Genomic DNA, 25,388 nt, shown 5'->3' on the forward strand with positions numbered 1-25,388 from the left:
ACCCTTACTTTCATGTGCCTCCCTGCAAGTTGTCCCACAGAGTAAAAGGGGTGGGAGGAGGCGTGGATATATTTTTTTTCACGTTCGTATACATTGGGGTGGGGGTGGAGAATGTGATTTACCTCCGAAAAGTAACCTAAGGTGTTATCAGCGGAGTAACGGGTGCCACGTGATCAGAAGAAAAGAACGCCAGAGAGGAGTACAACGGACTGTTACTGTGTTGGTGACAAGTGTTTAGTCGTTTTATATAAGAAAACACTACAATGATACGCATGTCTGTATTTCAAGTACAAGCAACAGTATATTCAGTATATACAGTAATATCATTGTCAAACTTGGCTTGCTTTATAACACGTGGTGAACTGTACAGCAAATACTCACGCTACAGTTTCCTCGGAGAGAGAGAAAGAATCAGTGTGTATGTCAAACCACTGAAAGATTTAGTAAACTTATTTTCTAAGAGTTCGGATCACGCCAGCTATCACGTCCTTTTAGTCTTATATTGTAACAGCTAACACCCTGATCGGGATCCGCAAAATCGTGCGGATGAATTTTTTTTCATTTCTACGATACGTATTGATATTGAGAACAGCCTATACGGTGCGAACATATTAACTGACACATCTGGTGTTCATCGTTAAAAATGTTTCCATGTTTCACTGGAATGTACAACACGATGAAGAAGCTTCACCGCTGGCAACAACCAGGATGGACTATACTAAGAAGGGGGGCAAAAAGTTGCCACTGACCTTTAGCGTACTGTCGGGGCTGACATCATCATAACAACAAGTTCTGGCTGCTCGTACTGCCGCGGCAAGCTGCCAGCTGCGGGCCGTCGTCGGGTCCCACATCAGCGAAGGCAGCTGCACTGTAACGGCCTGCGGGCGCCGCTCGCCGTGGGGCGAAAGACGAGGTAGCCCGGAGTGTGCTGCTTGCCGCGTGCAACTGCCGCTAACACCAGTATTGCGGGCCCCCAGTGTCCGGCGACACCCTGCAGCTCTGCCGCCACAACGCGCCGCACGTCACTTCCGCTCGCGGTGTACGTCGCCTTGAGGGATGAGGGCGCCACCACACTGCCACGCTGGCAGGTTCGCGCAACCAGAAAGCATCCAGCGATGTCGGAAAACTAATTAACAAAGTGCGGCAAACCGCTTAATGTCCACTACTTCTAGAAAGATAAGTTCTCTCCACCCCGCTCGTCCCTCAATCCCCTTCCACCCACCTACACACTGCCCTTCAAAAAAATGTAGCGGGGTGGGTGTTGCTTATTTTGCTCTTCTTTGTCTCCCCTTGTATCTCTGGAAGCAAATGGCAAAGGAGAGAGGGGCGGGGGAGGGGAATTGACTCAAGCGGGGAAATTAGCCCCTACCCTTTTCCCCGCCATGTGTGCGCGGGTTTCCTCGCCGGGTGCCAATGCTTGTACTGGCAGCGGCCCGACAGCGGCGGTCACGCAGCAGCAGGGTATCGTCTGCTGCCTCAAACGGAGCGGCGCTGTGATGTGTGGCCCCTCCCCCGCCGATTACGCCTTGTTAGGAGGCTACGCATACGCCGCGACTGCGCGACCCCCCGGAGGTCAGGTGGAGAGCCGAGGCGCCGAGGCGCAGGCGTGGCGTCGTCACTGGCAACAGCACCAACAACCGCTCACCCGCGTCTTCAACAAGTGCTCGGCCCCCTTCTCCAAGGCTGGAACCTTCTGCGAGCGTTACTGCAAGTGCCACCAGCCACTCGCACCCGCGATGATGGTCTGGGAAATGAGATTACTGTGCACATGCACTCGGTGCTCCAGCTGACTGAAACTTGGTTTTAAAAAAATAATAATAATAAAACGACTGCCGTTTCCGTTTATGATCTCGTTTACCTCGATACAGGAAGGCGCACTAAGTCGGTTCTTATTACCACTGATCCTACACAGACCCTGCGCGTGTTGCCACCATGCAACCATCTTACCACTCAAAAAGTCATTCGAAGTAGCAGGAGGCACGAACAAAGTAGCAGCTACCTCGTCGTTTTTGAAATCGAAGCTGGACTAGAATTAAAGCAGTTTAAAACAACAACAAATACGTGAAAAGGGTTTGAAAAATGGGAAACTACAGTGACAAGTTCCAATATAGTTGTTACCTGGCTTCAGGTAAAGCTAGTCAGGGTCTGTCCATTAGCCAGTCAGGTGCAGGACTCTCACAAACCTCGGGATTCAAGAGATTCTCCTATTACCTAGTGGCGAGAGAATGAGCCGCACTCAGTCCACGATACCACCCCCCTTTAGTCTTTCATGTCAAATTCTGTGGACTTCTGGCACACACACACACATATACACAGAAATGGGAACTTAGAAATTATCTGTGTCAATGGTCTTTGACCTGTTTCTGTGAATGCGAATATACATATACACACTGACACACATAGTTTTTTCATATCGGAAACAAAAGTATTTTACTCATATCTAGTAAATGCTACCTTGTCCAGAAAATTGCTTTGTCGTCTAAGAATACAAAACACCAATATACTGCAGACATTTACTATGTTCTCGCTAAAAAAAAGTCTGTACATCAAGGGTGAGATCCTCTATTAAGAATCCACTTGCGCAAAAGTTTTTAAAGTATTTAAAATCCATCTCTGAAATTTGTGAACTTGACAATATCTCCTTCCCGATGAAACAACGGACTTCGCACGCTGCACCCCTTGGTTAATCTAGGCATTGCCAGATATATAATAATAATTATAATTATTATTATTTGATGTCGCTCTACTACTGAGATCTGTCAGTGTCCTTTGCATTATTGTAGCAGCTTGTTGTGTGTCTGTTAGACTAAATAACCACTGTTCATGTTTAGTAGCATTAACCAATATTTAAAATAATGAACACCAGCATTTAATATTTATTGGGTTATGATCTCTCTAAAGAACAGTACTGGGTAATTTTAAAGGCATACAAGACCATTAATTTTCTATCACATCCAGTTTGTCTAGTCTCCAAGTTTCTGAGAATGAGAATGCGAAGAAGTTGTGGAGTCGTTTGCTTTCCATCCCCTGTGGTCAGCAGTTTGGCAAAAGGAAAATACTCAGCAAAGTGGCAGATGCCGACTGATTGTAGGATGTGAAAAGATGGTTTGAGTGTATTCTCATTAAAGTTTTAAGCCCGTTGCTCACATATACAGCTAGGAAATATCTGCAATAATGTTTAAAGTAGATAATGACATCGTGTATACCTTCCACAATAATGAAAAGAAAAAAAGAACGAAAACTATTTGTCAGTAAATGTTTGCTGTATGAAGATGTAACAAAAATATATTTTATCGTTTCTCAGAGAGAATTTCAACTTCACCGGACTAATTCAATTTAGTCGATCAAGTTACTGGAAACTTGCTGTTTTTTATGCTTTTAGAAAATAAACATGTTTTTCCTTCCCACAAGTTTCTGATGGCCAAAGGAATTTGTTGAAACAAATTTGTCTTGCCTCTCAACCATGTCACACGCACTAAATTCCAAACTTTTAAGTCACAGCTTTTCACAAACATGATTTCCTTCAAATATTAAAAAACTGAACTAAAACAAAAATAAATTAAATTTTAAAAACATCTACAGTTAAACGGTTTTCTCAAACTTGACAAGAGAACTGTAATATATATATAGTTACACTAGTTATTTCTTGCGTGGAGTAAATCTTCATGCTCACTGAACAAGAAAAAAAAACCCATAAAAACTCTCATAACTCAGTCAAACCTACATAAGAGACAGCTCATTATTTACACCCAAACACACACAACTTACAGGCGTCTCTCCTCCCCTATCCTCTCCCCCAAACTATATATAAACATACCAACGGGCGGCTACATGCAGCTGGATGGCGGAGGGAGTAAAGGTGGGTGAGGGCCGAGGGACAAAAAACTGAGCAGTCACGTGACCGTCATCGTGGATGACTTTGCTACAGTGGGCTTGTGGTGCGCTGACAAAGTGTTATCTACACGGTGAGTGAGCACCGATCACTCTGCCTGACAACTGGACCATCTTGTTTAGCCGCTCACCATCTCTCATTGACTGGTTACCAAGTTGTAGAACAGCTTCAAGGTCTCAGTTTGGACGCCGAAGCACAAACAACCTGCTCTGAGACTTCCTCACATAAACACTCGGCATGGGCTGTGAAAGAAGCCCGGATGAAAGGTGGATGCCGAGGTACTTGACCACCTCAGCTTGTTCGACTATATGCCCATTAAGAAGCAGACAAGAAAACTGCAGTGACGATGATGTAGTATAACTCTCAACGACAGTAATGTTGTATTAATGTTGTATTTGCCACACAATGCTCTGCGTGAAACAAAGTAGGAGGAGAAACACCCACAGAGAGAGGAATTGCTTGTCGAAAGACAAAGGCCATTGGCACAAACTAAAGCCACTCATTAAAGCACTCGTCAGCGCTCAGACAATGTTTTTCTTCCTTACAAGTTTGCCGCTCTGTACACCTGTAGTGAATGCACGACATCACGTGAGAGAACGACACAACGCGCCTCACCTTCGCTGGATGCGGTGAAGTTGACGCTGTAGTTCCCGTTGTACGTGAACAGCTTCTCCAGAACCGGCGAGCGGGACACGATCCTGCCTCCATCAGAGAAGTCGAGCTGGTAGAGCAGGTCCTGTCGCTCAGTCAGCTTACCTGTTGAAACACACACAGGTATGCCATCAGGAGCAAGCCCGGTCCCTCCCACCGTCGCATCATCCTTCACTTACAAGTTTCATTACGTGACGCATGTTCAAATTATTGTTGGGTGGGGGGGGGGTAGGTGGGCAACCCTGCAAACTAAATAAGGAGCTAACTCCGAGCACAGCTGTCCCATGAAAATATCTACAACGAACTCTTGTATTACTTTAGCAATTATTTATATACGTGAAACACTGCTATTCTGTTTGGTATGTAAAGGAAAAGTATCTTTTTATGGAAACCCCTGTAAAAACAACCAGTCACACCCTGCACTTATGTGAAAATAAGGGGCGGAAGGTCCCGGATATTAGGGGAGGAATAAGTAGTTAAACCGTAATCACCTTCCATTAAACTATTCGCACTGTAACACTATACTGAGCAATCTACGATGCGTTTGCGTGTCTGATTTTCATTTCCATGTGCAAAAATGTGTCAGACTTCATTTTGCATGGACCGTGTTCCATGAGCCTCCCAACATCATGTATGTACCCGTATAATTAGGGATCATCTGTGGAAAAGTGAAACAACACACAAAGCAGACCCCAGGATGTCAGTATTTTAGCGACCTTCCATATTTCGTTAATGTTCGAGATTGTTCGTCCCAACAAAGGTATCTTTCACTATTTATGTGTTCGTGTATGTGTGAAAAAGAATAAGAGAGAGAAAGTACTGTCCGACTCTTAATCATCTGAAATGAAGAAAAATTGATCGAATAAAAAAGATAATAACCTGATTAGTTTTCACAGTTCTGTATTATTGTTTCCTGTAAAACTGCTACTAACATTCACGCAAATATTGTTGCCATCCTCATCGATGACGACTGAGGCAAAACCGATGAAAGGAAGGAATAAAAAAAAAGAAAAAAAAAAAAAAAAAAAAGAGAGACGGTGACGACAGGGGTCTGGAGCAACAATGACTAAATCATCGCCACCCCCTTCCTCGAGGGCCGGTGTTATCGTCGTCATCCAATGGCTTGGCACCTCGCACTCACAATGTGTGCAGCACGTGCAGTGTGACTGCGGTTTCCGCCATGACTCAACAAGCACAGCCTCCGCCCCGCGACCACGCACGTGAGAGTCGCACGAGATGAGGTGCTGGGAACACGTCACGCAGGGCGTGGCACCTGCAGGAAGGGCTGCGCGTGCAAGTGCTTCGCGAACAATGCGCTACTGATACGCATACGCCACGCGCGGAAGGGTGAGTAAGAATGGGGCTGGGTGGGCGGGGTCTACCTACTGACCTGCCTCCCCACTGCCCCCTCCTGCACCTCGGTGCCGCTATCTGCCGAGGAAGAAGCGTCTCTCGACAAACAATGTAAACGATTGCCAGAGATAAAATAATGCTTTTTTAAAAGTCTAGCCGAAAGAATGAGGGATGAACACTGCTAGAAAGCAAAAATATTTTCGAATTCTTCCTGAACGCCATTGTACAATATACGAATCGGTCGGTTAACAAAATAAAAAAATTGTCCCATTGCCAAATAAAATAAGAAAATATCATCGCCATTGTTTCCACAATAAAAATATATATTTATAACCACATAATTATTCCAACTTAAATTTCACGACTGAGGTGAGAGTACACTCTAGAAATTAAAAAAAAAAAGAGCTTCAAGAACATTTTTCGACGGAATAATCAAATATAAAATAACTCCCCAAAATGTATAAGCGTTTACGATAAAAATTGTGACTGTAATCAATGATTTTTTTTTAATTACTATTTTTTCCAAAAGAAAATTTTAGACAGTACCAAAAATCACAGAGTGTACGGTCACCTTAGGGCACTTCATTTGTCATTGATCCTTACCTTTCTGTTGGACAAAAAAGATGGCGGAACCGTTGGGCGCTGGATGATGCGATGCGGCACCAGCTCCAAGTCGGGTACTGGCTGCTGCACGACCAGGTGGGTGGTCAGCGACTTGTGGGAGACAGGGTTGTGTGCGTACAGCGTGATGTTGTGCACACCCGGGCGCGAGAACTGCACTGAGGTCCCTACTGAGGTGCGAGCTCTCACCACCTCCGTCTCGCCCTCCCAAGACTTCCGGCCTTTGCCCCAGTCGAAGTCAAAGTTCACGGCCGTGCCTCCTACGGCGGTGGCCACCAGGAAGATTTTCTCGCCAGGAGTAGCCGGGGCACTGGTCTCCAGCCTCAAGCATTGCACGGGTGCGTCCACGGTGACCATCTGCAGGTGGATCACCGGTTCGCTGACCAGGTTAGACGCCTGTACAGTGACATTGAATCCACCCGGCCTCGTGTACATGTGCGTTGCCTTGGATACCAGACCGGCGGTTTCCACGTCGGTCTCTGAGCTGGAATCCTGAAAGTCCCAGGAGATGTTAAGGTCACTGCCTCGCGACAGCTCGGCCTGGCAGTGCAGCTCCTGTTCTACCGTCAGATGGGGAGGATCCGGTTCGCATCTCAAGCTCAGTCCCTCCACCGACTCTAGCACGACCAGTGAGGCGGAGGCTGTGACACTGTTCAGCGGATTGCTGGCCACGACTTTGACCGAGAACACCCCTGGGCGAGGGAATGACCAGGTGAGAGCGGTGGAGGTAGTAGTCAGATTGGCGATGATCACATCGCTGCTGTCGGAGATGAGCCAGTGACTGGACAGGTGGACAAAGGAGGGGGAGGGCGGGAGGAGATGAAGAACGAACTCAGCCGTGGTGCCTGTCGCGAGCACTTCTGGCGCCTGGAGTGTGTCGACGGACAGGTGGTGCAACAACAATACGGGCTCCGCCAGGACCTGAGTCACCTGAGTGATGTTGTTGTCTACCCACACCCGCGGCGCGAAGACACCCTCAGTCCGGTAGGTGTGCTGGAACACGGCCACCAGCTCGCACCCGTCGCCGTAGTCGGCCACGAGCCGCAGTCCTTCCATCCCTTCCTTCATGCCATCCAGGTCCACCACCTCCCTCCTTTTGCATCCCTCCTCCCCGCATTCCTCGGCGTGTCGGCGCGCCCTCACGAGCTCTGTCTCGGCTTCCGCCGTCTCGCGCAGCGACGCCGTCCGGACCTCGCCGTCGCCGAAGTCGACGCGCAGGTAAGTGTTGTGGCGATCCGTGGTGTGCACTGCCAAGCGGAAGGATAGGGGCTTTCCGGTGGGCCAGTGCGCGTGCGCGGCGTCCTGCAGCGTGAGGCGTGCCTGACCCAGTCTTCTGTCCACCGCCACCTGCGACAAACCACGCAACATGTGTTTGAAATAACTGAGCACAGAGGAGAGAAGCTGCTTAAGACATCTACTTGAAAGAAAATAAACAAAACAAAAATAATGTTACAGGTGGAAGGAAAATCTGATTCCATTATTTTGTTTAAATTTATTAAAATCTCCCTGTAGCCCCTATCCGAGGAAGTATTACATCCCCTCGCCAGTTACCCCAATGTTTTTTAATAAAAACAAAGAGTGCTAAACTTTTACCCTCGCATGACCTCAGAAAACGATACTCCTACAACAAACACAAAAAAAAGGAATTGCACAGACTTCAATTAAGGGCAAACTATACACTGGAAAAGAGAGAGATATATGAGAAAAAAATACACCATGTGTAAAACATCGCACAGTTTGCTGCAGACTCTCGCCACAAGTGCGAAATGTGTTTTAAATTACTGGCTTCATGTTGATTGCAAGACAGCCAGTCGCACCTTCCGGTTGCGAAACACAAGTCCACGAACAATGGCAAATCGTCTGCGCATGGAGGTCAAATCCGTGAGATTGCATGTTTGCCACTAGCTCAGGCCGAACACTGTCCATGCTCCGACATACACTTCTTCCACTTCCGACAGCACGGGTAGGTGCAACGACCGTGTGTACATCGCTTACGTAAGGGCGTTGTTTGTTTACATTTCGCAAAGTAGCTTGTGTGTGTGGGAAGTGCGTGCGTGTGTGTGTGAGAGAGAGAGAAGTGCACAGCTCGAACTTAGCTTTGAAAGACTGCAAAAACAGTGAGACCTAGGTTAATATGGCAGTGTAAGAAACAATTAAGAACTATTCTTCATGTTACAGACAGTAAGCTTGAAAATGAGTAATTATACGGGTACAGTTGCATGACTTCAATAATGCTCTGGTCCCATCTTTAGTCCACGTGAGAAAATATCCAACACGAGGCTTTCGTGCACCAGACGGTTATGTTTAAAGAAGTTTTCGTCCTTATGTTAGTGTTGTTACTAACCATGTTGGAAGGTATGGTGAGTGGATTGTGACTACACTCTATGGTGGTGTGAGTAGAACATTTACCTCGCACTCCTGATTTCGAACACCAATATAAAAGAAGATGAAGCAAGCCCGTTGATTAGCCCAAGATGTTTTCGCTGGAATCATCCCGAGGAAGGGAAAGAGTGTGATAACCTTTAGCATTTCAAACGGTGAAGCCCAAAACACGCCTACATCCTTACCCAACAGACTCATGCCATTGTCCAACAAAGCTCCCCCTACCTCTGAACCCTGACCTTTCGTGCAAGAACCATGACAACAACCTGGCTATCAACGCCGCCGTGTAAATCAAGAAATCTCTGACAACAACAACAGACACCAGTCTTGCCAAGTGCCACACCGATGTTGGAGCAACATCAAGTTGCTATTTACTCAAAGGTGTAAAGTCCCATGAAGCAGAAAGAGTCTGTGTTTGGAGGTTGTAAGCACATGAGTTGGTTCAGCAATAAAACACTCCACAGAGTGAGGAGGCGGAGACAGGAGTTGTCTGATACAGGTGTCAGAAGTTGAAAAGCATACATTAGCCTGTTCGATGCCCTGCGTGGCACAGTGTACTTGATAAACTAGCTGAGGATATTCATGGAGGATGTATCTGACAATGGGGAAAGTCAGGCTGCGAGGGAGGAATGAGCATCGCCCTCACAAACAGTCCCGAGAACAGAAGTTCTTTAACATCTCACCTCCCAGGGACAGAAGAGTTATGAGACCATTTTATAAAATGTAAACACAGAAGATCACGTGACAAAATTTTTTTTTCGCTTTTTAATTTTTTAAAATTTGGTCACCAGCGTTGTTCTGTTACGGAGGGCGCAATAGATTACTGCTCAAAACTACTCAACGGGAAGCGACTTTCACCTGACACGAGTTCCCGTCAAAACTCCTTTCCAGCGACACTTGCCGAGAGTTAAACCCCTTCTGCCACTTAGCCATCTCTCTCAACAGCCAAACCATAACTGTTTACCCATACATTTCTTCTGTATTTAAAAATTACTTCCATGTCCTATTCTAACCAATTTGTCGCCTCCAGACATCACCGCTACAAGATACAGCCTCCGGTCTTGCACATTAACCCCTCGACGCGGCAGTCACAACTGTGAGAATACAAAGTTGTTTCAAGCAGCCGAGCTGTGCGCAGGGTACTATGTGGGCGAAGTTACGATTTGGAGATAAGTTTCCACGGAGTTCTAAATGTCGGAGGCATCTTTAACTGCAAAGAGGTCCAGTCGTTGACAGCGGTACCCGTCATGCATCCTGTCCAAAGCATTACCTTATCAGGGATGTAGTTATGGACCAAGGGCACCACTAGCAAGCGAGGGTATCGACATTAGACAATGACTATGCCTTTCCTCCTTTCCAATGACTAGTCAGTCATCTGCAACTTTGCCAACACACCTACGCCGCCACTGCGCGCTCTGACGAGAGACTGCGGACTGACCTGACCTCACTTCCTGAAACCCTCCTGCCCTTACATCACAGCGGTTCCGCTCTGTCGCCAGCGTGCGCACAACACCAGAGGAAGATTCAGGGTCTGGCAGCTCACACTTGCTCACCCAGAAAAACTCGCTCTGCCACAAGTAGCAGGGTCAAGCTGCTGCCTCTAGGGATGGCAATGAATGTTACAAACGTAGCTTTGAAAAATTGAATTATGAACTTGGATCCATAGCAGACACCAACACATCAACTGGGCCCTAAAGAACTTTCGTAAACGAATTCATAATTATTGTCAACTTTGTAAGTATATTAAACGCATTCATATTATGGACTATGTGAGTAACATATTTATATTGTCGACTAAGTATATTAAATGTATTCACAAAGTCAAAGAACTGGAATGTATGTTGTGTGAGTATAGTAACGGATTTATAATCTAGACTATGCGAGTATAACTTTTTTTAACCATGGTCTTGACAACGAAAAGATTAACATGCGCGGAGAGTTATGAGCCGGTAGTTTACACATATCAACAAGCAATCTAACTCGTCATACAACAGGTAGTTGGGTAAGACATTTTATAGCGGGTGGGGATGGGGACAGCTACCTGCCTGCAAGGTGTTCACATGCGTCAGCTGCACGAGTGATGACAACTGTGATAACGATGATACTCCTCCCTCTTCGCAAACAGTCTTCTCTCGCGCAAAACTTCCTCCGCGAGAACAAAACAGAAACAGCTGCCTGCTGCTGAAACCACGAAACTTCTTTGCTGCTCTGGCAGCTGTGACACAGGAGAAATGAGACGGGTACCACAAGCACCACCCCTTCCTGTCCTCAGACACAGTCGTCATGACAACGGGTACCCGGTGTACTTTTAGCCAGGAAATGGTAGTTGTTTGCCTCTGGTGAGCATAGCATCCTCATCGTTTTCAAACGAGCAGAATGAGAGACGAAGGTTTGGACAGACAAAACTTTAAAAGTCAATGGGGTCGACATTACAACTAACGGCTTGCTAGTCTCCCTTCTCAACACAAAAATACATCTTTCTCCTCTAAATATTACATTACAGCTTTTATTACACACAAAAGAGTGCATATGAAAGTTACCTGAAGCATTCTTATTTAGCATTGATTTTTATTGTCAGGATTATTTTTTCCTCCATTTTCTGTCAGAACTAATCTTTCCTGACCTACACACTCAACAGAAAGTACACTTTGCTTGGTCATGAGAACTTCTCCCAGCTCAACTGGGTTTTGTATGTGTGTCACCCTTCGGGTACACTTTCGTCTTGTCCGTTGTCAACATTCCCAACCCCGAGAATAAGAAGCCGTTGAGTCTAAATTTAGTCCCAACTCCGCCACGCACGTGCCTTTGTCAACAGCGGGCAATGTTTGTGTCACTCACGGATGTCGTGCACACTGTTACACAAACAAAACTGAGTTACTGGAGGTTTCCACCTCCTCTCACCAGTATGGAATGTCAAGACGGTTACAACCGTATATTTCAGGGTCTCACACCAACTACAGGCAACCGCGGTGCACACAAGTCAGACATCTTCACCAAATTCCTTGAGGCGCGAGCTTTCTCTGACTGTTGCCTCTGGTCTCAGAATGTTAAACAATTTTGACAAAAAAAAAAAAAAAAAAAGCGTGGGTACTTATTATAACTTAAGTATATCTTTCAGTATTAGAAAGTCTAATCTCAATATGAATAATGAGACACAATATCTGACCTTGCTGTGCACTCGGCTAAAGACTGGCCTGCATTATAATAATATTACAACAGCAACATGGCACCAGAAATCAATCTCCGTTTGTCATTTCAGGGCCCTACTCCCTATGGTGGTGTGAACACAGCCAGAGCCACAGCTGTGACGGCCCTTGAACATCATTCTCTCCCCTTCCCTTGTCTCCGCTACCCTGGAAACCAGATACTCATTCCAGTGAAAGAAAAATGTGCTGTAGACTTTCCACTCTGTGTACACGCACCTAATTCAAGAGTAAACTGTTAACAAAGAGTCCAGTAAACATTTATTTCAAAATATAAAATAAAATAAACGACAAGAAAGCTCCTTCGCTTAATGCTGTCACTCTGACTTTTATTTTTTCTTTACTTCTGGAAAGAAATGTGGGGAAAAAAAGCATTTTTTGTAGGCAACACGCATTCTACTCTCAGAAATCTCTGAAACTGGAGGATTCACCAGACGGCATTTTATTTCCTGGTCTGAGTACAACATACTTTCCGAAGCTTTTTTCCAATCTCAAAAAACCGCAAGCGTTCTCCGTACAAACATACAAATATCAGCAAGCATATAAAGACACCCAACACCATGTCACAAATGTGCACAAAACCGTTGACATATCGACAGCCAAGCGACAGCTGGGGACCATCAGGTGGTGGACAACTCTCCTGAAGCCTCCATACCTGCGACTAATGCACGCGAGTAAAAGCATTCTTTCAAGGGAAACAGCTGAAAACTGTCGTCTCCCTCACTTAACTTGGTTAGAATTCCCGATACACGTGTTCTTTGTGATCGCAACTCCTCCTGGGTAAAACTCTTGCATTGTCTCCCTTAGTCTAGCGCGCAACGACCGGAAATGGGTTACGTTTCTTCGTGCCACGTTCCACGTGACTGTTCCGACAAACTTCGACACAACCGCATGCGATACCCGTACTAAACCTAGTTTTGGGAGTGATTGTGCCTCTTGCCCCTCACCTCACCTTCCTCACCCGCCGGGACGGACTGACCTGTGCCCTGCTCTCTGCAACAAAGCCTCGTCAGGACTGCGAGTCTTGTTCACGGAGGGGTCTGCACCCAACAATGCATCAAAGGGTTTTACTGGGGTCACTGACATGGAAGCCACTAGCACGAAGGCACGAACCCTGTCCTCAGTGGTCTACCAGATTATGAATTACGAGGGCCGCCTGCGACCTGAGAGACAAGAGCCATTGTCTTCGGCCTCGATGCCCGATGAAAAGAACTGCAGTATATCTCTGTATCTTAATTCAACGATCACACACTTCTTGTGCTTACGCCATCTAGTGAATTATCACCGAAGTTCTTATCCAAAGTTATCGATTAGAAGAAGACTTGTCCTGGTCACCACGAAGTACGAAAGAAGCAGGGGCTTGAGAAGGCGGGGGGCTTCTGGACCAGCAAATGTTCATCATTAACTGCATCACGTGACTGTAGAAACCAGGGTTAACACATCAACAAGCCAGCCAAGTGGTTCACACAGCAGTTACCTCAAACAGGACTGTCTAAGAGGAAGTACTAGTTTTCCTAGGTTCTGAATAATCCCCAGCACACACCTGCTGTCACTTGAAGAACAGAATTTTTTCTCTCTAAAAGACACTACAGTAAGCATCATCTCAAATGCCAGGCCACGGATTTTCACCTTGGGAATAGGTCGTGTCGTATCCCAATATTAACTTGTTGGAGGGAGTTGCAGGGCGAAGACTCCTACCTTAATGCAATCGCACCTGAGAGACATCGAGAAGGTTTGAGAAACAATTTATGTACGCTCTTCGCATACCTTCTTTCCTCTCCAGGAACGATTAAAAGAAGCCGCTACTGTCCCGACCATTGTGAGAGCGACCATCGAGAAGTCGTGCTCGCCGTCAACGTCTGCCTGCAGATGGAGAGTTGTCGGTCCTGAAGGTCATGGGGAAACATACCTTTTAATGAGATTTGCAAGTCGACAGAGCGTCCCGCCCTTCCTCTCTTTGTCGAGGCCGTATAGTAAGTAGGGTTTTACCAGCACAATCAAGTACCACCCACCTTCTACCCAAGTTTTAATCCACGAAAAAGCCACAGGACAGAAAAAAAAAAAAAAAAAAAAAAAAAAAAAAAAGTCCAAAATGTCCTGGATGAACAAAAGGAAAACAATATTTTGCCGATCTTGTGAATGCCTTCGATTCGTACGTCAATGGGTTAGGGTTTAAAATTGGTTCAGCAGCATTTAATCAAAAATTATTTAAAACAAAATTTTGATTCTTTTTGCCTCTAGCTAAAGTTCTTGAACTTTAGTGGTTTATTCCTTGTTGCTCCTTTGAGGAGGAAAGGGCCGCAACAACAGTTTTTGAACTTTATGAAATGAAATTTTCAATTCTCAAAAAAATGAAATGAAGACACTGATGATTTGCACACGGATAACAACGTGGGCAACCAGTGTTAAAGATCAGGTTCATCATTAAGAACTGGTGTGATCAAGACTGTTGCAGGCTCCTAATAAAGTAGCACCAGCATTGCTTCCCTTGCCTAGCGAGTTGGCCTCTACATCAACCCTCAGTGGTGTGGTTGTTGTATCACCAATAAAGCAACTGGTGAAGGTTACAGGCGAGAACAAAGGGTGCTCTGAGAACACTGAGCGAAAAAGATGGCGGGAAAGGAAGCAAAGCCGACTGAATGAATCACTGGACTTGGAAAAACCGAGTCCGGGCCCCACCCATTGCTCCAGTCGTTTCGGGTTCTTTGCCAGGGAAGAGACACGTTCGTCCTCCCTCCCTCTGCATGCATCATCCACTATCCCTCCCTCAAATATTTGCTTCCTTTAGCGGTTAGATACTCGACGACCGGGTGTGGTCCTTAGGCCCAGGGCAGGAAGAACGGAGGGAGCTTTGTTGAGGGTTGGGGGGATACTGTGGGCAGTGTCCCGAGCCTTTTTGAAAAAGGGAAGGGGCGGGACTTACGAGTGAGAGCAGGGATGTGGAAGGAAACCAGCAAAACTTCTTTGTAACCACAGAGATAGTAAATATAAAGCCTTTGCAACGGAGAATAACAGCAGTGGAATTCAGTAACCAAGAGGACCAACTGAACACAGAGGTATCATCGGCGTATCATGGCGATCGCCTGCTTGCCTAGTGTGACTAAAGGACAGAACTAAACTCCTGCGTAACTATGACTACAGCCTGAAGATTGCAAAGACCTACTAAAAAAGCAGAAGACAATTTTTGGTGGGACGTGCTGTATTCAGATATTCTTCCCGCCCCAAGTTCCTACCCAACCCCTTCCAAAGCGGCGAAGACATCCCCATCTCTTCCTGCACTTGAAATGGGGCGGGCGAGGGGAGGGGAGTAAACACGTGACAGCCTCACACGGATCACCACTCCGTCCCCAAGCGTATCGGTTGGCATTTTGCACACGTCCACAAGGCATTGCCCCCTTCTTTCTTCATCCCTTCCCTATTGCCCCGTCCCCGCTTTTTTCACCTTTTCCCACTACCTCGCCACGCGCGCACGCACACACACGCACACACACAATGCATCCTGTCTAATTTGACAGACAAGGATGCGGCGAACGAGAGAGACAGAGACAGCGAGGTCGTGGAAGGGGAGGGGGTGGACCTGACAGGAGGAGATGGAGGCGGGAGGTGAGTATGGGCGGAGAGAGCGTGTCGCCGTGCATTCTTCACCTCAGTTTCTTCTCTTTCATCTCTCCACGCGGGACCCTTTGATTGCCGGTGCAGGCATCCCTCTGTTCTGGATCGGTACTTGCATGTACCGTGGCACCGAGTGTTTCCGAGGAAGAGAACGACCCCCGCCATCACCACCCAAGTGTTGTGCAGGCTCGCCTAGTCAAGCCCTGACCCCCGGGCCATGGAGGACATGGCAAAAGTCGGCGAAGCATGCTACAACACGCCCGAGGTCTCCTTCACACAGATACACTCAAGTGCAATGGAGTAGTCTCACGAGGGACAAATCCTCTGCTTGGTCCAGAACACAGTCGTTCATATCGCGATTCGATAACGACTGAGCCGTCCTGCAGGGAAAATTAAATTTGTAATCGTCGTGGGGGAGAAAAAAGTAATTAATCGCCAATTTATCCGACATAACGAGCATTAACCCCGCATTGACGAGAAGGACTAAAGAATGTGTGAATGCCTTGCATTAAAACTCTCAGCTTGAGGAGAAACATCCACATTTAACAACTATCCTACTTTGCTCATTTTTTGATAACTTTTTTTTTTTTATAAAACTGACATAAAACTGAAAACAATCAAAGCTTATAGAGATATATTTTCGTCCATGGTGTAGAAACAAACTGCCGAGTCCTTTCTAAAATCCAGACACTAGCCGAGACACTCAACCGTCAAGGTGGATTCCTGACATGCTTAGTATTTATTTTAGGTTCTTGGTACACGAAAGCCAAAAACAAGCAAACAAATAAGCCAAAAAAAAAACCCCCAAAAAAAACAAAGACACAGAAGCAAAAACAAACAAACAAAAACCTCTTAAGAAATCTCCACTATTCCATAAAATGCAGATATTTTTCGTGCAGGAAATTCGATTATTGTTTTTTCCTGTTTTCTTTAATTAAATTTCCAGGTTTGCAATGCGAGAATAATCTTGTTACAAAACAAATTTCAATGCTGACGCACAATGTCATATCAGAAGACACCTACAAAAATATTTTACTGGAAATTTTTGGTTTCAATGTTGAAAAAAATGACTGAGGAATTGCCAGCAAAAATACGACTATACAGACGGTTACAGTCAACAAACCATGTAGATTGTAGACTTTGACCTAAATGACGAAACATATCAGTTTCCCCACTCCACCCTGGTGACGTCATGAGTCAATATGAGAGGTCAAACGGTCATTAGCAACTGAATAAGGTGAGGTGAGGAAGGGATGAATAACGATGCGAGTCCGAACAATAATTGTAAATAATTATTTACTTCTGTGCAGAATGGGGGTGTCTGCATGAGACCAGAGCATCCGACATTATGAACTTAAAGATTGGCGAGATCTCTGGAGGTGTTCCTCTCGGGTGCGTGTGTTGAGAGTTGGAATCAAGTGTTGTACACCGAGCCTGCAACTAAGGGTATATCAGAACTAAGTGTCCTGTAGGTGCTGAATGTAGAGAAAGATCGGTGTGCACGAGATGAGATATGAACCCAGGACAGACAAATCTCACGGAATTTGTGACAAGTTCTAACCGATCCGCCACCGTGCAGAGAATTTCGAACCACCTTTCAAAGTGTAGTGGGGTGGGGTGCAAAAGTTTGTTCTCAGGCACAGCAAGAGGTCAATAACAGACGTCAGGGTTGTACATGGATACGTTTCCCAATGGCTGAGCTGACGACATATGCTAATTAGGTGTAACGTGAGGTCACGATTTTGACCTCTTTCTGTTCTGTCCATGGCGATGTAGGCCTGGATATCGAGAATGGGTATTCACGTAAGCTGAAACTCTATTGTTTGCAACCAAGCACACGCGTGCACACACACACACATGCACAGTGAAAAAAGGACTCTATAGGGTGCAAATGGTCTCACGGGTATAAAGACCAAGTCGCACAATACCTTCGCTAGAGGGACCCACCACACAAACGCCATCTAGTGGAACAGTTCTCTTCCAATTACGCCTCCAGTAGCCGCGACACCTCGTAAAGCTTCCTCACGGCGTCAGTGTCGCCATACCTCACGCGCAGCTCACAATCACGCCTCGCGCATACCGACGCCGCGTCACCATTGTCCCAACAGCGTTATTCATTCGCGTCACGACTGCGCATGCGCGCGCACGAACGTACAGTATGCGACACCTCAGATCCTTCCGGTCGTTGCAAGCCCCTTCCTTCCCTTTGGTGCGCCTGTCGCCGCCACCCGCCGCTAGAGGGCGCCCCCCTGGAGGTGCGATCGTCAGATCCATCACCGCGTCACCAGGGCCAAATAACGGCTTGTCGGTTGGGCCACGTCGTCGCACGGCCCCGGACACGCAAATAACAAGCGGCCGGTGTCCGCCGCCATACACTCAGCACCAGCAACACTGATTGAGGGGAGGTAATAGACGTATTATGGATGGGAAATAACTTTGCGATGCCTGTTGCTCTTTTTCTCTCGCCGAGTGGTCCGTCAGCTACAATCACATCTCCTACACCATTAGGGGAGATTATTGGGAGAAGGAGGGGGAGAGACGGGAGGAAAACAGCGATACAGCGGTGCGAACACACCCCTTTGGGGCTTCGGGGCTTCATCCTTACTTTGGAACTAGAGTAGTCAAGATTTAACACTTCGAATAGTTTGTACTGACACTGATACGAATGACAAATGAAAGGTGAAAGACGGGAAATTCGAAATGTGTCACGTGACAGTAAGTCATTAAGGACGGGATAGTATAATGGGAAATAAAACATTCAAAACGAGCTGAATAATATTATGATAGCGAAATAACTTTTGAAGCTAGCAAGTCTAAAAGCACATGGAGGGAAATATTTTAAAAATGGGGAAGACATACTCAAACACAATCTCACCTTATCACAAAGTCTTACAAACGAGTCCAGGGGGGAAGGGGAAGCACTCTAGCTCGTCTAACTTTTGAGCAAGTGGCAGCTGCATGCTATCATATTTTTCAAATTCATTGTTCTATAGCCTTATAGGCTTACTTAAAATATTGTTTTTACGGCTATGACACCAGAAGAACGAGTAAGAATGAAAGAATGGAAGAAGACGAGACTTACCACGCGCAGGGACCGACTATCCCAGCCATACTGGTTGCTGGCATTCACGTGCAGCAAGTACTGGCCAACCTGCGGGAACACCAGCGTCTGCAGACAAAAAAGGAAAGTGTCAACGACTGTCTCATAACACGAACTTCTACAATAATAGTCGACTGTGGTGACAATACTCTGACAATACAGGTGAGTCTCATGCCAAATGAATGCACACCTCTCTCAGCCGCCGTTCTCTCCTTCCTTCTGCTCACCTCTCGAGCACTTGGCAAGAGTCCACAAGTATTGGCCTGATGCTCTAGAATCAAAATCTTCTGTGCATGACTTATCACTCAGGAAGGAGGAAAAAGCACTCGCACTCTATAATATTCTCGGCATAAATGTCACGTGACTATGCGAGGCGGTCTGTGAATCATGGGAAATTACTGAGTACAAAAATCTTAATGTTATGGGCAGGAGCATCAAACAGGTTATGTCCATCAGCACCGAGTGTCTTGCTTCCGTAGACACTTTGAGTGAACACCTGTCACGCTTATTCTTTTACAGCAGCAGCCTGACTCCCCATCACCTCCACTCCTCCCCAATGTACATGTCACATGAACGACCGCTGAGAGAATGCATACCACACTACAAGTGTGACCGTGAGTGTGGCTGAGCTTGATGCGTGTGGGTTGTGAATGTACACTTGTACATACGAAGCTGCAAACAAGTGTTGGGCAACATTCCAAAAAAAAAAAAAAGCCAAAATAAATCCTAGAAATGTCACATGACTCGCAAGCGGAAACATGGCCTTAGAAAAATAAATTGGCTAGTCGTGGGCTACATTAGCTGGGTGTAGTTCAGAGTATTTGCGAAGAGGCAGGCTTGATTAAAGCATGGTACGTGGTGGTGAGTGGTGAGTCAGATGGAGGTCACAGGAAGTTTGCAAATGTTTTGGTGCTTGGATAAAAGGCGGAGATACCTGCGGTCTCGAAGTGTTTGTATCTGAGTCAGTGCATGCCTGCGGTCAGCCATTTGTGAGCTGTGGGGGAAGTACTAACAGTTGAGTACGAGGGCGAAGACAGGCAGCGAGGGTGGTTGTAACACATTTAATAAGTGAATATATAAAAAGTGTTCTCTACTGCACGCGCGTGTCATTCAAAACATTTAAGCAGCCATTGTCTTGTTTGTAAAGTTCACGTGTTAAATGACAACCAGACAAATGGAGACAAAAATACAACGAAAATATCACTTAATGTACATGTTCTTTAGGTACAGAGACCATGATGATTCATTTTGTGATATTATAATTAATAATGACTGCATGGGAACAGTTTGACACGGCGTAACATCTCCAATGAAAGCTCGCTATTATCTTTGCCCTCGTTAGGCTTACAGTTGAAATTTGAGGACCAGTGATATCGGGTAGGACGGAAAATCTCTTCACTGTGGTATGTCTAATGTTGTTGTCCATAGCTTTGAAAGCCTCGCAGGCACCTTTAAGCTCGGCCAGTCACCACAGCGCCTTTGGCGGCAATTTGTCATCCACGCACCTTATCGCACGAGGCTGCTAGGGAAGTCACCATGGCAACGGCCACAGAGAGCGAAACAACTTTCCCTCGTTGGTTATGGGCGGGTTATCTCGGCGTGCGTGTGGTGCAATCTGGCAACCGAGTACCCGTTGTGTGCACTTATCACCCGGGCAAAACGGTTTTCAAAGCCTCGGACCAGAACACACCAAATCCTCAAACCGAGACTCACTGTCAAAAGAAGGAGCCTCGCTGCTTCCGGAAACTAAACATAAGCTTGCAGTGAGATGTGAAGAATGGAGAACCGGTTATCAACTGCTTGTAGACATCTGAGATGTTGCGGAAAGTCTCACAGGACTGATAGTTTCTATAATAGAGACTCGGCCATGCCACTGTCCTCTGAACAGTCGTAATGTGAGACGACGAAACCACCGAGGGCCGTAAATAACCTACACTCCAAGCCAACGGCAATTAACGGTCCCACAAAGTGCAAAACGAGTTTATGCTCCCCTAGAACTACTCGGTAGTTTCTGCCAATATCACATCAAATTTTACTTAATTTTTAATTGACTGGGTTTATGTTCATTGCGGATGCTAATTATAAAATCTGAGAAAATTTTTCAGTCTCCACATACAAGCCTCCATAAACCTCCCCCAACTCCATACACGGATAAAAATTGAAATCGTTACGCTAATCAACAGTTACCATGGATACGAATAATTAACATGATTTAGAGGCCGAGTGCACTGAACAAGCTCAATGGCTAACATAGACATGTATAGCCAGTCTAGCTGACTGCCCAGCGGTGTACTTACAGTCTTTGACACAGTAGTCGGGGGACACGCCACGTGACTGTTTGTCAAAATAAAAGTTTGCAAAAATTATAATTGAGCTTTTAAATATATCGGTATTATTTGTCACGTGTTCCCTGCTCACTGAATATGCTGTAGATACAAATATTTTCCAAACAAATGTACTTACACTGTGGCATAAAATACTTGTGCTTTTAAAAAAAATTGATTGTTGTTACATTCCAGTTACACTGATGTTGTTACACTTCAATTTTACCGAGTTTAGGTGTCACGTATCGCTGTCTTGTTTGTCTAACCTTTTAGTTTTCTAATAAAAAGATCATTTAACTTGACTCAGGGTTGCTTACTATGGGACAGACGGTCGTCGTCGTCATCTGAGTCGGGCAATCACAACGGGTCTTCTTGCAGCAGATCCTCCACCTCCATCCTTTCCCAAAAAATGTTTTGTCAAGCTCCACATTCTCTTTGCCATTTAGCCATGTTGACACAGAATGTTGTGTGCAAGCATCGTTCACAAACTCCTGCAATTTCAGAATCTTTGTAACCGGCCATCTTTACCCTAAACCAGATTTTAGACGATAAGGAAGCTTTTGTTTGAGAATTCTTTTTTTTTTTCTTCTGTGAAATGGGAATCTGCGGAAGGGGCATTAAAGAGAAAATCTAGTTTCAAGAGTTGGACGATGCTGTTTTCTGCTGAGCCAAAAGCAATGCAATAGATGCCAAGGTTTATATTTTCTTTGTCATTCTGTCATGCTGCCATGTTGAGATGTAAGCAAGCAATGTTTAAAAATGTCTGGGCAATGATAACATCTGAAAGAGAACTATTTCCTGGAAAAGTCAAACATAGCACTGACATATAGTCCTCCCTCTCTCGAGACTTGAGCGATCCTAAAAGAAGAGGTCCTAAAACGAAGTTGCACGTGGTCTGAAGAGCCTGACTCTACAGTTGGGTACAATCTAGCTTTTTTCTGACCATTTGCCGGAAGTAGTTGAAGAAGCTGGGGTGGTGTGGTAGTGGTGATTGGAGACGTTTAACGATGTGATGACTGATTAAAGACACAGAGGTCTTACCATGGGCCAAAGAACGCAAATTGACTATCCACGCCAGTCTTTACTCCTCGTCTCGTCTCTCTCTCCGATGTTACAGCCTTCTGGTCATAGCAGCTGGTCTGACACCAACAACATGCAGACTAACCGGTTCGATACTTGTTTGATGTAAAGCTAATTCCCACTAGCTGACTAAGATATGGAATGGCACCCTAACTCCGAGAGAGTTGAAGGCAGCGAGAAAGAGAAGGTGTGCACTACCCTCATAAGAAGCTAGCTCCGAGGTAAGTGAGGTCTCTAACACTTCACTCTTTAACGACCACACACCCATGGACTCTTCCCCCTTTCTTCCCCCGCTTCACCTTTTCCTCACATAGCTCGTATGTGAATGTTTATGTTGGGGCTGTGACAGTCCGACGAATCGTTGCTTGTTGTTCTGGAAGCCGCTCAGAGGGCCTCAACAAATGCCAGAATGCACATGTGGAGCGAACCTCCGCACGGATTGCTGTCATAACCTCCCGTAGTGTGAGCTGGGTGGGGCACGTGAGGTATCACCGCCATCTTAGTCCCCAACCTCCTCCAGCTTGGGGTGAGCTTCGTGAATGCATCTCGTTCTTTTACAGACGAAAGTTTTAAATAATCACACCTTCCAAACTTGCTCCCCTGAGCCCCGCAGTGACCGCCCTTTCCTTCTGTTACCTTGTGTCCAGAGTCAAACAACTACCTGCCCTTCACATTCACGTGAAACTGATTACTACTCCAAGTATTCCTCATCAATCGTCCAACAACTATTTGGTACCGATCATTCCGCAACCAACTGTCACGTGACAAAATTGAACAAAAGATCTACGCAGGTCACCAGCGAAGGTACCCTAAACATCCTCATCCCACTCTCGTATAAGGTCACCACCCACTCTGTTCTCCGTATGCACGTTCTACCAGCCACCCGGTGCTTAGTCTTCTCTATTAGCCCACCCCTCTCTCATTTCGTCTCATTCATCACACAAAATCAATTGCACCACAACCGGGCTGACGAGCAACAACGACCACCGGTCTCTAAGCAGTGGGGCACGCACCACCCTTCGTCTTCCTCAGTCTGGCCGCGCATTTACCTTGGCAGCAGTCAGCATCCTATTTATGTTCTATCTGGTCTCTAGTGCAATATCGCCGGGGTCTTCCTTCACGTTTGTTTATAACTACCTTCCATATCTTCAACACAAAAGCACATCCTGGGCCAGTGGAGAAACGCTAGGCAGTCACCAAGTTCTGAAGGGGTAGGGGTTAGGGGTAGGGGTCAGGGGGTGCTGGTTAAGAAACTCGCGATGAAAGATGTGCTACAACGGTTTCTTGTCCTGGCTACCCATTTCCCTTGAACAAAGTAGTGCTGCGAAAGGAAACCTGTAAACATAAACATCGCAAAAGACCTACCTCCACCCAGACGAAATTTCGTCCCTATGTGCGGCAGACGAATGAAGGGGGTCCCTTCCAGTCTTGTAGGACCACTCCAGCTCCTTAGGAACGCAGGAAGAGACATGGCGACTGCTGAAGTTGACAGAACATCCTACAGGAGGACAAGCCATGTACACTGTGGTTCGCCACCGTTCCCATAAAGCCATGCGGCACTGGCAAGGGCAGGTAATTGGTTGTCATAAATCACCCGGGCCCTGGGTTACGGCAGTCAAGTCCTGCCTAAGCAAACATTCTGTGGCTCTCTCGGCAGCTCCTCCAGGCACTACTGTCCACCGTCCAATCAGAGTCCGCGACACAAGCCTGGTGGAGCCGCCTGACCAGTTGTTTGACGCGACGTATACCCGGCACAGCTGGCCCGATACCCCTGAGATTAAGGTTGCCGGGAAATAAGAAATCAGGCTTCTCTCAATGTGAACAACTCCTTTCAAATATGTCGCCTGGGTGTATTTCTACCGGGCGTGCGATATAAGGAAGTCGGTTTACCGGCATTTGTTCCACTCGTAAACATCGAGCGACAGAAATATGCATCAGTAATGCGACATATCTTTTTATTACTAATTTCATATCCCTGTCACGTGATGTGTATGCGAATACCCATCCCCACCCACACAAAAAAGCAAACAAACAAAGCAAAAATGTCCTGAGACTGTGAGGCCACAAGTCTTCAAACCCAAGACGACTTGGGAGTTACTACACCTTAGCATTCAAACAACTCTGTGAAAGAAAAATAGAAAGAATCCAGAGGGCGCTATTAAGTTTCCGAAAGACTTTCAGCCCTCCACATTGACTGCAGTGCCGGAGATAACAACCTGAACCTTCTTTATGGTTCTGTCAGTGGCGACATTACAAAAAAGAGGATGGCCAATCTCACTGGAGAAAAAAAAATCATCCCCAAACATGGAAACCTTCACTTGAACAAACAAGCAGACAAGAAAAGAAACCCGAACTAACTGCAGCATGTGCCTGTTAGCGACTCGTCATTAGTATCCAGCATCCTTGTCTCCTCTGGAAGATGACAAGTTAAAGACAGCAAAATGTTTGCAGTCCAGTTTCCTGGCTCCCAGAACACATTTCTGTGTGAATAACATGGCGATCCACCAAGCCACCCTGGCCCCGACAAATATGAACATCTGCTGGTGCAGTCGGTAAACGGGAGGCGATCAAGAGTGAAGAATCCTGAATCTTGTAATTCTGTTTACCATGTTCATGTGTAATGCTGTTTACAGTGTTGAACATACTACTTTAATGTTATTTACCGTGTTAAAGATCATTCTCTACTAATAAATAATAAATATTTCCACGTTTCTCAGTAATGTTCAGTTCACATTTAGATGTTCATTGTCTCAATGTCATTGTCAGGTTTTTCAGCCTGTGACAATGTTGTTTAAATTATTTCTTGCAGAGCCTGGTTGTTATTGTGTTCATGTCGACAACACATGGTCTGAGCAGTATTCATTTGTCTTCTGTGCTGAAAGCCGGTTATTTTAGTCTCCGTCTGTAAATTTCTCTCAGAAATATTTCTGATTTCTAATGTCTATTCGTCAAAAGCTTTTCCATGTCCCACACGTCAACTAAAGTCGAACAAACTGTGTCGTCTGCACCTGTCTCATTGATCACCGAGGTATTGGAGAAGTTTATGACAGGCAAGTGCGCAGACACCGGGAATTGTCTCCCCCTGATCTACCTGTAACGACGACTTCCTCTACCTCCTGTCTCCCAGCACACAATCCAGTTGTGGTGAGTGGGAGGTCTTCAACAGACGA

General features: G+C 46.0%; 1 protein-coding gene and 1 long non-coding RNA gene across 2 annotated transcripts in view; both read right to left on the reverse strand.

The window, feature by feature from the left end:
- Window positions 1-7,585, reverse strand: part of LOC112563890 (polycystin-1-like) — a 29,994-nt gene extending 22,409 nt beyond the window's left edge. Inside the window, exons 1-3 of the mRNA XM_025238340.1 lie at window positions 6,500-7,585; window positions 5,183-5,201; window positions 4,508-4,648 (exon numbers count right to left, since the gene is read on the reverse strand). Coding sequence (XP_025094125.1) covers window positions 4,508-4,648; window positions 5,183-5,201; window positions 6,500-7,585 — 1,246 coding nt within the window. The remainder of the gene's footprint in view (window positions 1-4,507; window positions 4,649-5,182; window positions 5,202-6,499) is intronic.
- A 226-nt stretch (window positions 7,586-7,811) lies between these two features.
- LOC112563623 lies at window positions 7,812-24,245 on the reverse strand. Its single transcript, XR_003099085.1, has 3 exons — window positions 23,584-24,245; window positions 18,797-18,883; window positions 7,812-7,864 (listed from the first exon to the last, which is right to left on the reverse strand). It is a non-coding gene; the product is annotated as an uncharacterized LOC112563623 (long non-coding RNA).
- Window positions 24,246-25,388: the final 1,143 nt, after the last annotated feature.

This window comes from Pomacea canaliculata, linkage group LG5, assembly GCF_003073045.1.
Source record: "Pomacea canaliculata isolate SZHN2017 linkage group LG5, ASM307304v1, whole genome shotgun sequence".
In the NCBI taxonomy this organism is placed as follows: Eukaryota; Metazoa; Mollusca; class Gastropoda; order Architaenioglossa; family Ampullariidae; genus Pomacea; species Pomacea canaliculata.